This window comes from Equus caballus, chromosome 11 (genome assembly GCF_041296265.1).
Source record: "Equus caballus isolate H_3958 breed thoroughbred chromosome 11, TB-T2T, whole genome shotgun sequence".
Lineage (NCBI taxonomy): Eukaryota > Metazoa > Chordata > Mammalia > Perissodactyla > Equidae > Equus > Equus caballus.
The window spans coordinates 22,845,710-22,864,621 of NC_091694.1; the positions used below are offsets into that span (position 1 = coordinate 22,845,710).

Genomic DNA, 18,912 nt, shown 5'->3' on the forward strand with positions numbered 1-18,912 from the left:
GAGGTTTTATTACTTTGATTTTTCTCTACTGGATCCTACGCGACTTCTCAAGAACTTGGGGAAAAGTTTTTCAGGTGGGCGGCCAGGTGGCGGGGGCTGCGTGGGTGACAGAGGAGGAAGGGAAGGGACTTCTGGGAGCTGGGGGAGGTGTGGGCAGGAACAAGGAGTGGGGAGGGACTGGTGGGGACGGGGAAGCCCAGCAGGGGCTGGGGGAGGTGGCCAGGGTCAGGCACCTCTTGGAAGGGCTGGGAAGCAAGGGACAGGGGTGACCTCCATTCTCTTTGACTTAGAATTAATCATATGCAAATGAGATTTAAAAATAATATGCCACTCCTCCCTTATTATTCTTGAGTTAGAAGGGTGGTTGGGTCCAAGGAACTAATTCAAGACCTTGTTTGACTTAACTCCGATTGAACTATGGGTCTTTCTGCTTGGACTGACAAAAAAGTTTGTCACAGGGTGTCTATTAATGTATCATAGGCCTCAGCTCACTATTCTGAGCACACAATTTCTGTTCACATCATTGCCTGGTGCCAGCCACAGTGCCCGGCGTACAGGAGGCACTATTTGCCTTCTCTGGAAGTGTGAGACCTTTGCCCTCTTCCTGGGAGATGGGGAGAGTGGACCATCTCGAATATTCCTTCCCTTCCCCCAAGCAAGATACAGTCTCGTGGACAGAACACAAACTGGGGAGTTGGACAGACTTGGGTAGGAATCTTAGGTCTGTAACTTACTGTGTGACGTTAAACAAATTTCTGAGCCTCTCTGTGCCTCGGTTTCCTCATGTTTCAAAACCCACCTCACACGGTAGCTGGGACTATTCAATAAGATAAAACTGACAAAACCCCCAGCCCAGCACAGGGCTCCTGATAACACGTCTTCAACAAAGGTCCCAGGCTCCCCGGAGCTCAAGGGATGCAGTTCCCAAAAGGGCCAGCAGGTGCCGGAGTCGGCCAGGGTTTGGGCGCGGCACTGCTGGCACCTTGGGGCTGTAGTTGGGCATCACACCCGTGACCTTGGCACCACGGAGCTGAGTGGAGTTGGCTGGGTTGGCATGTGGCAGCTGGAAGGGAGGCCCCCGGAAGCCCGGGGAAGCAACCTTAGAGAAGCCAGGGAACGCTAGCTGGGCACACTAGGGCATCTTTCCCTCTTCTGCTGATGGAGAGGAGACGGGGAAGAGGGACGGAAGAATTCCAAGGCCCGCCTCTGGGGAAACCCGTGGACACGGAGAGGAGAGTGTGACGGCACCCTCAGCCGGGACAACGGTGGCACCAGGACAGGGGGGCAATCATCTGAGACATTCATTCACACACTCATTCATCCATCATCCATCCCTTTACCCATTCAATAAATTCACATTGGGTGCTTTTTTTTAAAATCAACTTTATTGAGCTGGAGCTTATATAAAATAAAATGTACCAATTTAAAGTATACACTTCTATGAGTTTTTGAGAATTTTATACACGTGACCCCTACCACAATACAGATATAGAATGTATTCATCACCCCAAAACATTCTCTTTTACCTCATCCAAATCAACCTCCTCTCCCCCCTCACTGGGTGTATCATAACTCTTAGCACACTATTTTGAGACGTGTCCTTCCCACCATCTGTCTTTGCATCATCACCTGCCTGCCATAGTGCCCAGAATACAGTAGGCGCTACATGCTGTAGAGGGGATGGATTGAGGAATGAATGAATAGATGAATACGTAAGTCATATAAATTGACAACGGGTGAAATATGGACCATTTGCTCTGTGCTGGGCGCTGGGCCTTTTATATGTATTAGCTCACTTAATCCTCATTAGTATCATTCCATTTTACAGATGAGACAAATTGAGGCTCAGAGCTTTTGCCTGGAGCCTGGGTTCAAACGCAGACAGTCTGACTCCAGAGCTCTCCCTCTTTACTGCTGCCTTCCAAACATTCAGGATACTCAGTGGAAGATCGCTTGCATGCACTGGACCGGGTTTCTCCCTCACCCAGCCCAGATTGGACCGATCGGGGCGGGGGAGGGGTGCGGGGGGTGACGGAGGCGGTGGGGGGTGGGGGGAGGCTCGCCGGGAAGCAGAAATCAGTATGCCGAGGCTGCCCTCTGGTGGCAGACATGAGAACAGCGGCATCTGGGCCCTCTGGCGCCCCCAGGTGGGATGTTGTTAAGAAGAGTGAGCAAGAAGGCAGCTCGCAGTGCGGGCAGCCTCAGCCCCAGGCACCTGGAGACCCCCTGCTCTGGCCACTGCCTGGTGCCCCCCGAGGTGCCAGCTGAGGCTGCCCCGAAGAATGCCAGCTGCCGGAGCCCGCCGCCTCCCACCCCCTCCACCAGCCTCCAATCCCGGTCCAGTCGGCTGCTTCCATTCCCTGAAGAAGAGGCCCTAAAGTTAAAACAGCTGTTAATTTATAAACCAATTTTTCCGTGACTGCTTAATAAATCGCCAGCAGCTGCTCTGCCCCCTCCTCCTGCCCAGGCACCCGGCCCCGAGGGCTGCACGGAGAAGCTCAGAGCCGCCAGCCCGCCCCTCCTGCCTCTTTCCCCCAACTCCCCAACTTGCCTCATTCTCCCAGGAACTGGGCGTATGTGGGGGAAACCCTGATGAACTCAGCTTCTCTGGGCCTCAGTGGAGTGGAGAGGTGAGGATGGGTGTTCTTTCCTAGTGGGCTGCAGCCCAAAGGCCATCTCTCTCAATGCCCTCAAACCCCCACCCACCGCTCCCAGGCCAGAAGGTAGATGTCAAAGGTTTTCTTAGTTCCGTGGAGACGAGAGTGTCCAATTCCCGAGAGAAGTTCCCCTGAGGCCCCAGGAGGTAAGGGGACAGTGGGCTCGTCTCTGAGAGCACTGGAATCTCAATTCCCCGTATCAGGGTGGTCCCCCTGACAGATGCTAACCGGCTCCCTGAGCCTGCTGTTCTCTCTAGGGTGGGCTAGGAGGGGGCAAGGAATGCTGGGCTGGCATCCCCCTCTGGGAAGCTGCCCACACACACCCATCCCCAGGATGATGAGAGGAGGGATTTGGGCCTCCTGAACATTCACTTTGGCCAACTTCCTCTAGCATATAGAAGGTACCATGAGAACCTATGTGGGGCGGGGGCCATGTGAACAGCAGGCATGAGCCGTGTTCTTCCTCTTTGCCTCTGCAAGTTCTGAAGGCACCCAGGGGAGAAGCCTGCGGCTGCTGTGATCCCTGACTCAGCTGGGCAAGGGGCTCAATCCAGCCGTGCCCCTGTAGCCACAAGGACCTCAGCAGGAAAGGGGGAGTAGGGTGTTCAAGCACACCAGGTCAGGAGTTCAGATCCCCGTCTCCCATTTACTAGCTGTGTGACCTTGGCAAGTAACTTAACCTCTCTTTCCTTCGTCAGTGTCTCCATTTATAAAATACGGATAATAATTATGGGACTGTTGTGAAAATTAAACAAATCGATGCACATAAAGTGCCTGGCACATAGTAAGCGCTTACAAAGTGGCAGTACTATCTTCTTATCACCCAGCTGGAAAGAGCAGAGATTGGATCTCCTGGGGCCCCCTAAGTGGCAAATCTTGGGGTAGGGGTGCTCAGGAGATTTCTAGGGGCCAAGGAGGGGGGTAGGAATGCTGGACAAAATTAAGACAAAACCCCACCAGGATCCCTGAGTTATATGCTTCTGACTGGGCTTTCTCAGTCTGGGCCCTTCTGTTCTCCCCATGCCTCTATTCCCCACCTCCTCCAACACCGGTAGCCATGGCCCTTCCCCAGCCTGCTTCTTGGGAAAGAAGGAAAAGCTTCCTCCCTACTCCAGCTCCTGGAGCCCCCACCTCTCAAGAAGCAAGTTCTCCCCACAGTCTGTCTGTCTAACCAAAATCCCTTCCGTTTCTTCTTTTGTTCTCTAGTCAGCAGGGGCTGCCATGACACTTTCCTGCCCCACCCCCAGCGGGATGGGGAGGCATCAGAGCCTGCTGGACTCTGCTGTCACACAGGCCCGGTGTGACCCTGGCCTTACTACATCCTCCCTGTGTGCCCGGAAGAACTTAGTCAACCTCTCTGACCCTTGGGTTCCCCAGCTTTAGCATGGGGGGGAAGCCCGGAACCTCCCTCCTGGGTTGCTGTGAGTGTTGAATGCCACACTGCCCATGAAGTTCTTAGCACAGGGCCTGGCTCTCAGCAGGTGCTGAGGACGTGGTGGTGCAGAGACGGATGGCAGAATGTCGTGGAAAGAACTCAGATGCTAGAGCCAGACTGTCTGGGTTCAAATCCTACTCCACTACCTGCAGCTGAGTGACCTTGGGCAGGTCACTTAACCTTCCCAAGCTCCTGTTTCTGCATAAAATGGGGACTGTAACAGAGCCTATGTCACTGGGTGGTTGTGAGACATTTAGAGCTCTCAGAACAGTTCTCCAGCTAAATAAATATTTGCCCAAATTAACAGTATTGTTACTTGCTGTTATTATTATCGGCCCCCACTAGACCACTGATCCCCTCTAGGCTTTGCCCCACCCAGGGGCTTGTTGATGGCAGAAGGTTGGAGGGTGAGCAGAACCAGACTAGAGACCCTGGTAGTGAGGATCCAGGCTCAGGGCAGGCCGCTTCCTCAGTGTTCTCACCTCTGGCATCCCCCTGGACCCTTGCTTGGGCATGATCTGGAGGCACAACCCTCTGTGTCCTCAAGTCAACGGTCCTGCGAAGCAGCCAGCTCCTCCCAGTGCCCAGGTCCTGACTATCTCCTGGAAATACAGCAGGCTCCCGGGGGCCCACTCAAGCCCAGGACTGCTCTGCCAGGGTGCCAGCTGGTGCCACGGGGGCGGGGCAGCAGTTTGATCATGTGGAAAGAGAAGCTGGAGGCACCCCTAGCCTTGGTGGCCCTCACCAGAGACAAGAAAAGGCTGGGGCACCCAGGACCTCCTAGTAGCTTCCTCCCACCCCCTCTCTCCCCCAGATAGGCAGGGGTGAGAGCCAAGCTTGCCCTGTCCAGTGCCTCAGTTTACTCAACCATCCTGGAGGTGGAGTCTCATTTCTGTCTCCCCGGGGCCCCAAAGGCCTTGGCATTGGTCTCTCACAGCTCCTTGCCCTCTTTCCTTTCTTAAAGAAACCGAGCTCGGCCTCCTCCTCCCGCCAGGATTCTCTCCTTAGAAGCCACCCAGGAGGACACTTAGCCCCAGAGGGGAGGAGAAAAGCCAACCGCATGCTGGAGATGGCCTCTGCAGGGTGTGGGGTGGCATCTCCAAGCCCGCCCAGGGCACGGGCCCCCGCAGGGCTCTCCTGGCGCTCCCCGCCCCTGCCCCTTCCCGCCGCCACTGGCCCTTTAAGAGCCTCTCCGCGCGCTGCCGTCCCGGATCAGCCAGAGAGACCATTAAAATTTTATGCAGAATGAAAATGGGCCAGGTCTCCAGCTTCCTCGCTCCCATCCAATGATTTATTACTCGCAAATACCACAGAACTAATTAGTATAGTAATTAATTAATACGCATTTGCATATTTGCATGTGCAATTAGTGCAGTGGAGTGATTACTGGGAGAATGAGGGGCCCCGGATTGTCAGATGTGAGGGGGAAGTGGCCTGGAAAAGAGTTAGTGGGAATGAACTTTGTAGGGAGCGCGAGGCGGGGAGGGAGGGGGAGGCGCGCGGGGGCGAGGAGAGGGCGCCGGGGCGCAGGGGCTCCTCGCCCGGGTGCAGAGCAGCCGCGCGGGGGAGCGCCAGGCCCGGGCCCGCCCGCAGCCACCGGACGCCGGTCGGGGGTCGCGACCTAGGCGCCCCCGCCCCGCCCGCGGCCCCGCCCCGCCCCCGCCGCGTGGCACGGCTCCAAGCGCGCGCCTGATTGTTATGCATTGTGTTTCTTGTTGCGAGCGGAGCCGGGCGGAATGGGGCTGGCACAAGCTGTTTCCCTGCCACGCGGCGGTGGCACCTTAAAGGGGCAGCGTCCTTTCCCGCCGCCGCCGGTCCGCCCCCTCCCCCGCCGACCCCACCTCCGAGCCGCCCGCTGGACCCCCTTCCAGGAGGAGACCGGCGGCCCAAGCCAGGCTCGGGGCAAGGGGGCGCGCGCGGAGGCCGCCCAGGAGGTGGCTCGGCCCCAGGGGGCGCGGGGCACGTGCCGAGGGAGCCCGGCGGCAGGCAGGCAGGCTGCGAGCGGGGATTGGGCGGCTGGGGCGCGCCGGGCCCCGTGCCAGGCGCGGGTCAGGGGCGATGAGGAAAGAACGAGGGGAAAGCCAGGATGAGAAAGACAGCACAAGAAGGAGAAGGAGCAAGTGTCAGGGGCCCACTGGGTGCCAGGTGCCCCCTCATAGGACGCTGCTTCACTTCTAATCCTCACACTGATTCTGTGAGGTAGGGCTCCTTATTCCCATTTTACAGACGCAAGAACAGAAGGTGTGGCAGGCTGCTAGTGATCAAGTGGTAGAGCTGGGGGTCCAGCTGGTCCGTCCATCCCCAAGTGCTCAACGTGGTGCCACTGGGCTGGAGGAGAGAAAGACATTTCCTCAGGGGGCATCAGGGAGGACTTCCTGGTGGAGGAAACGCCTCACTGAGCCTGCACGGGTGAGGAGGGCACCTTCTGAAGGAGCTGAGGGAAGGGGGACACAGGATGGTGAAACCCCATGTTTACTGTGACCACTCTCGCATGTAGAGAGGGAGCCCCCACCCACCCGTGAGTAGAACTTCAGAAACCCAAATTCTGGGCATTAGCTCCCATGACCTAGGGGCCTGGACAAAGGGCAAACCCTGGGCACCATTCCTTCCCAAGGTACCCTCCCCTCCCTCTCTACTGCAGGGTCTGCTGGTCCCAGAATGTGGAGATATGGGGGTTTTGGAGAAAGGAACACAGTTTGTAATAGTGAGTAAGAGCATGGACTCAGACAGAACTTGGTTCAAATCTGGGCTCTGCCAATTACTAGCTGTGTGACCTTGGAACAGGAAACTTAACCTTGACCTCTGTGCTTCAGTGTCCTCATCTTTAAGTGGAGGTAATAGTAATCTCACCTCCAAGGTTGTGGTGAGAATGAAATACACTGATGCATGTGAAGCCCCATGCCTGGCCCGGGTAACGCTCGCCGTCCTCATCATCACATTATTACAGATTACGTATTACATTACTACTGAGAGCTCTGAGGACCCCAAAGTGGGAATCGGGCTCATCGTTTCTAGTCCCAGCTCTCTTACTCACTTAATATGTGACATCAGGCAAGTTGTTTCCCCTCTGTGTGCCATGGTTTCTTTATCTGTAAAGTGGGGCATCGGTCCATGAGGCTCCAGTGCCTAGACTGTTCCCTTCTCTCCTGCGCCCACCCTGGCCCCTCAGGGTAGTGAAGTAGAGAAATAATGGCTAGTCTCATTCACACTGTCCTGGGCTCCAGGCTCCCAGGAGTTGAGCCAAGAGGTCTCTTGTTAAATTGTGACCTCCTGCCCTGGCCATGCCCTCCATGTACATCCCCCATCATGGCCCTTTGGGGCCGTCTCCTGTGAGCACCAGTACCGCTGCAACTGCAGGTTATCTGTGCCCACTGCCAGCCCCAGGGGCCCCCTACACCAGAGCTGGGCCCCTGGAAGTCCCCAGCTCAGATCCCTTGCTTTGATTTCCAGGAGAGGAAACTGGGAAATGCCCAGGTCACAGGGAGGTTCGTGGCAGAGCCCGCCTGGAGGAAAGAGAGCCCGGGACACACATCCTGTCCTCCCTCTGCTCTTCCCATTGCCCTGCCCTGCCCATCAGGTGCCCACCATCCCCCTCTGTGTGCTTCATAACCGGCTGTCTTTTTGGTCCTCCCATCAGTGCTGAGTTGGGCAGGCGGCACGGTTCCCGTTTCACAGATGAGGACGCAGAGGGTTACATGATTTGACCAAGGTCAAGACCCTACTAAGTCTGGTGCACTTTTGGCCACCTCGAGCTCTCTGTTCATCTGACTGCCGTCCTGTGTGGACCCTTGAAGGGACGGGGGCAGGACATCCCCAGTGCTCACTTGGAAAACTGACAAGACAGGCAGAACAAAGATGTGGTAGTGAACGGAGCTCCAGAAACAAGATTTTAAAGATTTTATTTTTCATTTTTCTCCCCAAAGCCCCCTGTACATAGGTGTATATTTTTAGCTGTGGATCCTTCTAGTTGTGGCATGTGGGATGCCGCCCCAGCATGGCCGGATGAGTGGTGCCATGTCCGTGCCCAGGATCCAAACCGGCAAAACGCTGGGCCGCCGAGGCAGAGCGCGCGAACCTAACCACTAGGCCAAGGGGCCGGCCCCTAGGAACAAGATTTAAAAAAATAAAGTTGACAGGGGCTTGAGGTGAAATCAGCCGTGTCTGGACAGGACTGTGGGCTGAGTGTGGGCTGAGGCAGCCCTTTCACACCTGTTAGCTTGGTTGGCACGACAGTCTGGGCAGGCAGGTCTTATTGTCATTACCATGCCCATTTTACAGAGGGGACGGCTGACTTCCAAGTCAGTGCCAGGATTGGTGGGGAGGCTGAGGGCAAAGGAGGGAGGGTTTCGAGGAGGAGCTTCCTGGGGGTGGGGGTTGTGCTCTGGCTGCAGCATTCAGTTTCTGGGGTAGAACTGGCACTTCCTGCAGCAGTGGAAGGACAGGCCTCTGGTGCCACAACCATTATTGAGGATATTCTATGCGCCAGGCTCTGAGCCCAGTTCCTGCCTTCAGTGGATGTGCTGTCAGATGGGAGAGACCCATGAGGCAAAGGCCATGGCCTGTGCCCCAGTAGAGGTGTGCAGAAGGCATCAGGGGAGCCTGGGGAGGGGCATCTAACCCAGAGAGACTTCCTGGAGGAGGTGGTGCTTAGGCTTAAAAGGGGACTAAAGGGAAGAGGGTGCTCCAGGCAGAGAGGACAGCCTGAGCAAAGGCTTATAGGCATGAGGCTCGTGAAAGCAGAAGCAGTTTAGAGCTCAGACAGGGACAAGTGTCGAGGGAGAGTTGGGCAGCAGCCAGATCAGGGGTGTCTCTAAGGAGCACGGCCTGATCCTAGGGGTGATGTGGAGCCACTGAAGGTATCTGAGTGGAGAATACCACGTTCAGATTTGCCTTTCAGATGGGATGGGCAGGACAGACCGTCTTGGCCCTGTGCAGGAAGCCAGAGGAGTGAGGGCCTGTGGGAAGTCAGGGCTTCCCAGGAGGAGGACCTGGGCTGGGTCCATAAGACAGAAGGGTTCTGAGATGTTGGGGGTGGCTTTGGGGAGTAGCATCAGCAAAAAAAAAAGGCAGTGGGAGTGGGACTCAGCCGTGTCCCTGGACCTCGTCTCCCCTCCCCTCCGGGAGTTGCATTCACCCGGTGCAGGGTAGGAGTGGGGTGGCGGAGGAATGAGAAGGCCTCTGAGCCTGCTGAGAGGTGTGAGGCCCAGGCCCGGGGTCTACAGCTGGGCAGGAACACCCTGGCGGGGGAGGCAGTGGGGGGCCTCATGTGGCCTCAGAACCAGAGCTTGGTGTCCAAGGAGTGGGGGTTGAGCACTGCCAGGTCAGCCTCCGCGCCCTAAGCCCTCTCTCTGAGGGCCACTTTCGGGGAATCTGTGACCCCTCATCCCAAGTCCGCCGGTGCAAAAGGCAGGAGGAGGGGTCTGGTGGCTCTGGACTTGACCCGGGACCCTGGGCCTTACTGCTTTAGGAGATTCTGGGGAGACAGCCTCCAATACCCCAAACCCTCTAAGTCAGCCAGGCATTAATGCAACAATTATTTGTTGAGCACCAACTCAATGCAATCTGTGTGAAGCACTGGGCTATTGAAATATAAAACAGGTAGCCACCACAGTGGAGTCAGGGAGACAGATGAGTAACTGGATCCTCCTCACAGGTGGTAAGTACTGAAGCTGCCCTGCCTGGAGAGGTCAGGGAGGGCTCTCAGGAGGAGGTGTCTGAGAAGCATCTTGGTAAGGAATGAGGATGAGTTTGAGGGAGACTCAGGGACCAGTGCCCATCAGGGAAGGAGCTCTGATCTGAAAAACAGGGCTCAGAAGCCAGAAGTCAAAGGTTATGGGGCAAAGGTCACTCCCTTTTTGGAGCAAGGGAACAATCCTGAGGCGGCTGGTTTTGCTGGAGGAATAGCTGATCTCTGCTCTCCCTGCTGCCATTTGTCCTGGGTTGGGGGTGGAGGTTGGAGAGCGGAGGAAGAATGCAGCAGAGGTCTGACCCAGGACTCTCAGTGTCACACCTGGCCCCATGGGCGTGTGCGCACCCATCTTTGGGTGGGGCCTAGGCCCAGACTGGAGCCCAGGGAACAGGCAGGGGAAGTGGAGGAGCATGCTGGTGGTGAGCTGGAGGTCAGGACAGGAGGTCAGCACAGAGGAGGGGGCTACACCTCGCTGGTCCTCCCCCTCCCCCTCCCCGGTGGCACCACAAGGCACGCAGCCGCATATCACCCGTGCCAGCCCTCACCTCCCGGCAACGTCGCCGCATTCTCAGCCACGCCATCTGGCGTGCCCGCCGCTCCCCAGAACACTGCGGCGGGTGGGGGGAGGGGGCAGCGGGGCAGGTGCCCACCCCAGAGCCAGGAAGAAGTGGCAGGTCCCCCTCCCCCAAGGTCCTTCTGGGCTTGAGGTGGGGCAGGAGCTGGGGGAGGGGGTGGCAGGTGCTCTGATGCTTCAGGAAGAAGCTTTGAGCATCTCGAACTGATGGAACAGGCGCCGTCTGGGCAGTGTCAGCCTGCCCCTCCCTCTCCTCCTCCCTCCACAGCTCAGCTAAAGCCAGGAGCACAGCCCCTCAGAGGGTCTCCTGCCCTTCCCCTCACATGTGAGGTGGGGGTGGGAGGGATAGGCCGCCCCCTCCTCACCACGCTCCGCCCTCATTCTTCACCTGCCCGCCCACCTCAGCCCAGGGAGGCCCCAGGAGATGGAGGGAGATGCTGAGGCCGGGAAATGGACACCTGGGTTGTAGTCCACCTGCTCCCCATGGCTTGGCATTTTGGTGGGAAATCAAGTCTCCTTCTCCCGCACACTTGTCCCCACCAATCTTACTCGGTGCATGGTGGTGGTGGCGGCTGGCTAAGTGTCCTTCTGGGTGTCAGAATGGAGTGGAGCCTTTACAGATTTATGTGTGTGTGTATTTATTTTGGTGGAGCAGGAGGTGTAATGAGAGCATTTTATAGAACATTCATTCTGTCCCCTGAGCAAGATTCCCCTAGACTGCTCAGGAATGACCTATCCCCTCCCTGTCTTTCTACTCCTCACTCTCCGCCCCCCCCACCCTCCTGCCCCGCTTGGGACCTAAGCCTGCACAAAATGGCCGCCACCCCTGTGAGGCAGCCATTTTAGGTGCCCAGACTGTGGCCTCCCTTGGGATGGGGCTATGTCTCCATGGGAACCTCAGACCCTCAGCTCCCAGCGCCCTGGATGGGGGTGGGCAGCAGAAATGGGACTCTTCCAGGCCTGGCTGAGGTGCCCACCATTCCCCTTTCCCTCTCAGAGACCCGGAGGGGACCAGGCCCCTCACCAACTCCCTTCCCCCAATGCCAGGGGGAGGAACAGATGGCATCTCTGGGTGTCCTTCTCCTTCCGTCTCCTTCCTTCCATTTCTGGCTCTTTCTGTCTCTCTGTCGCTGCATCTCTGCATCTCTTGGTGTACAGAGAGGAGCATGTATGTCCCTGTATGTTCATGCTTGTTTGTGTGTGTGGACACGCATGTGTTGTACCTCTTTCAAGCCCATGTCTGAGGCGGGCCCATTCTACACCTCCCTCTGTTCCAATTTTCCCCTGTTTTTTATTGTATCTTCTAAAAAAAAAGTTGAAATGTGTCGAGTGAGAAAAACTTGTTCCATTTTTCTGAAGGAAGGAAAGACAGGGGCAGGAAGCAGACCGAGAGGGATGGAGTTCCCCATACCAGCCAGGTACACCTCCCCTGCCCCCACTCAGGCCTCCTTCTCCGAGGCACTGAGCTGGGCTTCTCAGACCAGAGAGATGGGTCGCTCCTGACAGGAGCCAGGGAGGGATGGAAGGACCTTCCAAGGGCTCCCTTACCCTGAGCAAGGTTCAGCCTCTGCCTAGAGCAGAAAGCAGCGCTGGTCAGGGGCCTGTGAGGCTGAACCCAGCCCTCACGTCCAAGGAAGAGGCAGGGGGATCTTTCTACCCCAAGGAAGCATTCATTCACTGACTCATGCATTCATTCACCCATTAGTTCAACCAAAACTCAGTTCCTATATAGACAAAGCATTCTGAATGTGTGTGTGTGTGTGTGTGTGGGGGGGGGTGATGTGTGCAAGAAATTAATATTGTAAAGCTTGTTACAGTTTACAAAGTGCTTTAATAAAATAAAAATGAGAGCTGGCCTTCATTGGAGCCTCACTAGATTGCTCTCCTGTGCTAAACTCATTACAGGTGTCATCCCATCTAGTACTAACAACAGCTCTGTGGGGCGGGGGGGGGGGGGGGGGGGTAGCATAATTATCCCCATTTTACAGCTGGGGAAATCAAGGCTAAGAGACATTCTGTAACTTGCTCAGGGCATTCAGCATTCTTTGAAGCTGATAAGTGGGGTAGGCCACAAATCAGAGCCCAAAGCATGTGCATGTAACCAAAATCACACAACTGGGGTGCTCAAGAAAGGCCATGTGCCAGGGTTGAAGACACCACCCTCAGTAAAGGGACAGTAAAGCCTTTGGGGCTGTGCCCAGCACTCCTGAGTCTCTTCCCCCTGAGGCCTATCCTTTGGCCTCTCTCTCTGCCATGTCCAGAATGCCCCAGACCGTCTGCCATGGGTGGGGTTCTACTTCCCAGACCTAGATGCATGAATGGAGGAAAACTTACCATCGACTTCTCATTCTCAGTGACCACTGAGGCAGATTGTGGGGTTGTAGAAGGAGCACTGGGCTGGGAGTCAGTTCCCTGGGTTCTCTGCTTGTGTGTTCCTGGGCAAGTCAGTCTGCACCATAGGCCTCTGTAAAGGGAGGTGTTGGGACTGTGCGGTCTGAGGCTCCTTTCTGTTCCGGCCGAGTGCCTCTGAGAGCCTCAGACAGCACCAGAGCCCCTTCTCCAAGGCCTCCTTACCATTGTGTGTGCCTCTATTTAGAACCTAATTCCTTCTGCCAGGCATCAAATCAGTGTCTTACCAGGCCAAGACTCCCTAGAGGGAGAAAATTGTATCTGCCCAGGTTGAGGGTGAAGCCTTAGTCTTCGCACCAGCATAGTGCTTGGCACATGGTTGACATGAAAGTGTGTGCACTTAAGGTATAATTGAAGTTGTGCAAATGTAAGCTGAAGGGTGGGGCAGGACACGAAAGGTGACTCTGAAACCCTGAATTGCCTGAATCAGTGTGTGGGCAAGGGTCTCTCTACACCTGGCTGCGATTACCTGCTCACACACCTATCTATCTGAGTAGGGGTGTGTATCCATTTTCTGCACCACAGAATGAGGAGCAGGTGTGTGTGTGTGTGTGTGTATGTATGTGTGTGTGAAGTTACCTCCTTTAACCCCTGCCATTTACATCTGCGTCTGGCCCAGTGAGAGGGTTGAAAGATGAGCTCTAAGATAAAACGGCAATTTCCGACCTTTCTTATCAAGACACCTGTCTGACCTGCCCCACCTCCCCTTGGTCTCTCTCAGGACTGCTGGAGTTGGTTTCAGTATTTTCAGTACTTTTTGCAGCAGGAGGAGAATGCTTGAGTCTCCTCCAGGAATTTGGGCTATTCCCAGCCCAGCCTGCTCTTCCCTCAAATAAGCAAGTCAGAAGGTCAGGAGAAAAAGCCACTGGTGGGATGGTCATTTGTCTAGCAAGGCAAGGGGATGTTTCGGGGGGGAGGGGGGAGGGGTTTCTGGGTTAGGAATCCAGTCTGAGACCTTCTCCCTAATTCCCAGATGGTGGGTGCAGAGGCTCATCCCAGGGGTTCCTCTCCACCCTCACCCAAATGTACATATACCCCCCAAACACCCGAGGAAGTCTCTCCCATCAGCTGACTCCAGATATACACACGTCCCCACAGACACACACACGCCCATGCAGAGGCACAGACATCCAGGCAAGTCTTTCCTTTTCTCTGTCTTTCCCTTGGTTTGAATTTCGTGCAGCCACATATGTTGTGTGTGCGTGAGAGTGGGTGGGGGAGGGGCAGACAGGGATGAGGGATGGCATGGTGCCAACATCTACCTATGGGGCTTGGGCCAGGGACGCCCCCCACGCCCACCCTGGGAGGGGGCCTCAGCTGTCCCTTTGTGGCTGAGGAGGTTCTGGGGGCTGGGAGCAAGCATAAAGGTCCCTTCTCTAGACCCGAGGGTCTGGTCCCTGACCTACCTTTGGGGCCTGCAAGGGAGGAAATGGACAGAGCAGAACCCTGCAGGGAGCACAGAATTGGGGGCCACCACAAACCCCCAATTTCCAGCCTTGCCACCTCATTGTTCCCATGTGGGGGGCTCTATATCCAAGGGGGGCAATTCTTCCCACCTCCCTCTCAATCCCTGCTTTCCCTGCGTTGGGCGGGGAGGGGAGGGCGGCAGAGATATTTATTTATTTCCTTTATTTATTTAATTTTTTTTTTTTTTTTTGGAGTAGAGAGTGACAGATGGCGGCGGGTCCCGGGGGAGCCGGCTCTCCCCCAATGCAGACGCATGCCAATCACCGTCTCTCATGTGATAGCTGCTGCCCGTGACGTGCCAAGCCCATATGGCCTGGCATAGAGGCTGGTACCCCGCCTGGTAGAGATGCCACACTCGCTCCGCGGTTCGCATGGCGCTCTGAAGACGCCGGCGCCCGCCGCCTTGAGGAGCCGCTGCCCCCGCTCCCTGAAGATGGGGGAACAATGAAATAAGCGAGAAGATTCCTCTTCTCCCCCCTCTCTCTCTTGCCCCCCTCCCCCCCCTCCCCTCCCCTCTCCCCTTGACTCCTCTCCGAGGTAAGTTGTCCGAAAGGGAGCTAGATTTGACCTGCCGGTTATGTTTGGGGGGCTGCTTCGGGCGACAGGAAGGTCCCCAAATCCTTTCTTCCTGGGACGATGCCCCCTCATGGGGTGGGCATCGGAGGCGCCCCGGGTTCCCTCTCCCCCAGGGGCTGCAGCTCAGGGGGCTGCGGAGGGAGGCGTCTCTGCCTGCGATGGGCTTGGGGAGGGGGGGAAGAAGGATCATGGAGCGGGGTGGGGTGGTGAAGAGGCTGAGATGGGAACCCCCCATAGTTGTCCCAGAGGAACCTGCGACCTTTCCCCACTACCAAAAGAAAGAGAAGCAAACAAACAAATTTGGATTTTTTCCCGTCAATCCCGAAATACAACGAGATCTGAAGAGCCGTGTGGGAGGGAGGCAGTTTAAAGAGGGGAAGGGGGCCCCTAGCCGCAGGGGAGACGGACGGGTCTCGCTTCTCTCGGTCTCCTCCCCACGCCCGGGCTCCTCAGTCCTCGCCGCCTGGAGCCGGCTCCGGGAGCTGGGGACGCAACGGCTGGAGGAGACCATCCTCCCGCCGCTGGAATTGGGGCTGCGGGGGTGGGGGCCGAGCCGGGGGCGGCGTGCGGCCAAGTTGCAAATTGGATTAGGGAGCGTGGGGGTGAGAGCCACGGGAGCGGCGGGGGAGCCGGGCCGAGGGGCCCGGGCCGCCAGAGCCGCCGAGCGGGGCAGCTGTCCCCACCGGCGGCCGCCCAGCCTTCTTCCACCGCCGGGAGAGAACAGGCATTCAGGGCGAGCGCGCCGCCTCCCCAGGCAAAGAAATCTGTTCCCTACAGCCCCTGCTCAGTCCCTGTCCTGACCTAGAGAAAACCCAAGCGTGGGGAGCGGCCCCTAGTTCAGGCGAGGGGCGGAGCTGGGGCCCAGCGCTGGGGAAAGGGCCTGGGCCGAGATCCCGGGCGGCCGGGACAGGGCTGGGCCGGCTGGCTCTGGGTGGGGCAGGCGGAGGAGGTGGGCATCCGGGCCGCCTGGGGAGGAACCTGCACCAGACTTGGGGTTGGAGGTGGGTTGGGGGGAGGGCGGCAAGACCCCAGCGCGCCCCTTACTCTGCTGTCTTCCCTTCCCGCCCGCGGGGCGCCCTCAGGCACCATGCTGACCCGCCTGTTCAGCGAGCCCGGTCTCCTCTCGGACGTGCCCAAGTTCGCCAGCTGGGGCGACGGCGACGACGACGAGCCGAGGAGCGACAAGGGCGACGCGCCGCCGCCGCCGCCGCCTCCGCCGGGGCCCGGGGCTCCGGGGCCCGCCCGGGCCGCCAAGCCAGTACCTCTCCGTGCAGACGAGGTGCCGGAGGCCGCGCTGGCCGAGGTCAAGGAGGAAGGCGAGCTGGGGGGCGAGGAGGAGGAGGAAGAGGAAGAGGAGGAAGGGCTGGACGAGGCAGAGGGCGAGCGGCCCAAGAAGCGCGGGCCGAAGAAGCGCAAGATGACCAAGGCGCGCCTGGAGCGCTCCAAGCTGCGGCGGCAGAAGGCGAACGCGCGGGAGCGCAACCGCATGCACGACCTGAACGCGGCGCTGGACAACCTGCGGAAGGTGGTGCCCTGCTACTCCAAGACACAGAAGCTGTCCAAGATCGAGACGCTGCGCCTAGCCAAGAACTACATCTGGGCGCTTTCGGAGATCCTGCGCTCCGGCAAGCGGCCCGACCTGGTGTCCTACGTGCAGACGCTGTGCAAGGGTCTGTCGCAGCCCACCACCAACCTGGTGGCCGGCTGCCTGCAGCTCAACTCGCGCAACTTCCTCACAGAGCAGGGCGCCGACGGCACGGGCCGCTTCCACGGTTCGGGCGGCCCGTTCGCCATGCACCCCTACCCGTACCCGTGCTCGCGCCTGGCGGGCGCGCAGTGCCAGGCGGCGGGCGGCCTGGGCGGCGGCGCGGCGCACGCCCTGCGGACCCACGGCTACTGCGCCGCCTACGAGACGCTGTATGCGGCGGCGGGCGGCGGCGGCGCGAGCCCGGACTACAACAGCTCCGAGTACGAGGGCCCGCTCAGCCCCCCACTCTGTCTCAATGGCAACTTCTCCCTCAAGCAGGACTCGTCCCCCGACCACGAGAAGAGCTACCACTACTCTATGCACTACTCGGCGCTGCCCGGCTCGCGGCCCACAGGCCACGGGCTGGTCTTCGGCTCGTCGGCTGTGCGCGGGGGCGTCCACTCGGAGAATCTCTTGTCTTACGATATGCACCTTCACCACGACCGGGGCCCCATGTACGAGGAGCTCAACGCGTTTTTCCATAACTGAGACCTCGCGCCCGCCCCTTTCTTTTTCTTTTGCCTTTGCCCGCACCCCTGCCCCCAGCCCCCCCTCATCCCGAGCGCGGGGGCACCCCCACCTACTCTGGCGCCGGGCGCGGGGAGCAGGCCGCCGGTCCTGCGGCTCTCCTGGGCAGCTCGGCCCTCCTACCTGTGGGTGGCCGATCCCAGGGGCCTCGCTTCCCCCAGGGGACTCGCCTTCTCTCTCCCCAAGGAGTTCCCTCCTCCTCTTTCCCAGGGAGTACTTCTCCAGGGACCCCTCTTCGGGCACTCCCTGGAGACACCGCCCCTCCTTCCCAATCCCTACACTTAGGTTTCCTCCTCCCCTTCCTCCCTGAAGGCCCAAAGGCGTTGGTAAGGGGGCAGCTGAGCTGTGGGATACTGTTTTCCTCCTCTCCTTATTATTATTTTTAAAACAGACACCGAGCTGCCAAGGCAGAGAGGAGCAGGGCGCCCCCTCTTTCTTGAAGAGGGCGGAAGTCAGGGCGCCCGAGCCCGGACCTAGAACGCCCTCACCCCTAACCCCTAGTCTCAGCGTTTTGTGATTTTAATTTTGGCGGGAGGGAATGTGGATTGAGAGGAAAGAGAGAAGCCAAGACAATTTGTAACTAGAATCCGTTTTCCCTTTTCCTTTTTTTAAACAAACAAACAAACATACATACAAAAAACAAACAAAAAAAAAGCTAAGAGGCGACGGAGGCCGAACGCAGAGTCCGGATCGCAGAAAAAAACGCAGTAAGAACTTTTAGAAGCAATAAAAGGCAAAAAATACTACTACCAATAATAAAAAGACACAAATATCTATGCAAGGAGGTTCTGACTGAGCCTAGCGGCCCGGCCCAGCCCCGGGATGCCCCTCCCGGCCCGCGGGGACGTGCCGCCCAGGCGCGGATCTGTGCACTTTGGTGAAGTGGGGGCCGGCGCCGCCCCCTCCCCTCCCCAGGTTCTTACAATCAGTGACTCCGAGATTTGGGGCCCCAGTGCCACTGCCCTCCCCCGCCCCGTCCCCGTTGTGCGTCATGCTGTTTTTTAAAATCCTGTTTCCAAATTTGTATGGAATGGCAAACTGTTGGGGGGGTCGGTTTGGGGAGGGAGGGTTTGCATGAGAGACACACACACGCACACCACACCGCACGCACACGCAGGCCCGGCGCGGGCGTCCCGGGGCCGAGGGAAGAGAGCTCGCCAGCCCCCACCTCCCCGCAGGCACCTCTACCCCTTTCTGGGGTAAAGGTGGAGACCGAGACCTGGGGGCAGCCCCGCCCCTGCCCGACTGTGCCTCGGTGGGTGCCAGGCGCCCGGCGATTTCCGGTGGCTGGAGAGGGAGTTTTTGTCGAGGCGTCCTCTCGGTTCTGGCGGACAGGTGGGCGAGGAGAGGGCTGAGGGCTCCTTCTGGAGTTTTCCCAAAAAAGGGGCAAAAGGAAAACCTCTCCCCACCGGAAGCAGGAGATCAGGCGTCCAAATACACGATGCAAAGATGCAAACCCACAGGCGACACACCCACACACTCACCCACACACTCACACGCAATTTTACCTTCCTCTTGTAGCGAAGATGAAACTCCCGTCGGACACCCGAAGTGCATTGCGTGTTTCTGTTCAGTTTAATGACGATTAATAAATATTTATGTAAATGAGATGCAAAGCCGGTCCGGTTTCTCACGGTGGCCTCATTTCATTCCATTTCATTCGGGGGATTGAGCTGGGGCTGGGGGTGATGGAGACACAGAGTCAAGTGACTGTGCAGAGGCCAGGCAGAGGGACCCTGGACACTCCTGGGTGGGAGTCCCACCCTACAAACCCCCTCACACACACCCACTGGGCACCAAAACAGCTACACTTGCCGCCCCTCCCAGACC

The 18,912-nt window shown here is 57.9% G+C and overlaps 1 protein-coding gene across 1 annotated transcript; it reads left to right on the forward strand.

Moving 5' to 3' along the window:
- The first annotated feature begins 14,428 nt into the window (after positions 1–14,428).
- On the forward strand, positions 14,429–18,690 carry NEUROD2 (neuronal differentiation 2). Its single transcript, XM_001501210.7, has 2 exons — positions 14,429–14,768; positions 15,890–18,690. Exon 2 carries the CDS (start codon positions 15,895–15,897, stop codon positions 17,041–17,043), a length of 1,149 nt encoding a protein of 382 aa, XP_001501260.1. The 5' UTR covers positions 14,429–14,768; positions 15,890–15,894; the 3' UTR covers positions 17,044–18,690.
- Positions 18,691–18,912: the final 222 nt, after the last annotated feature.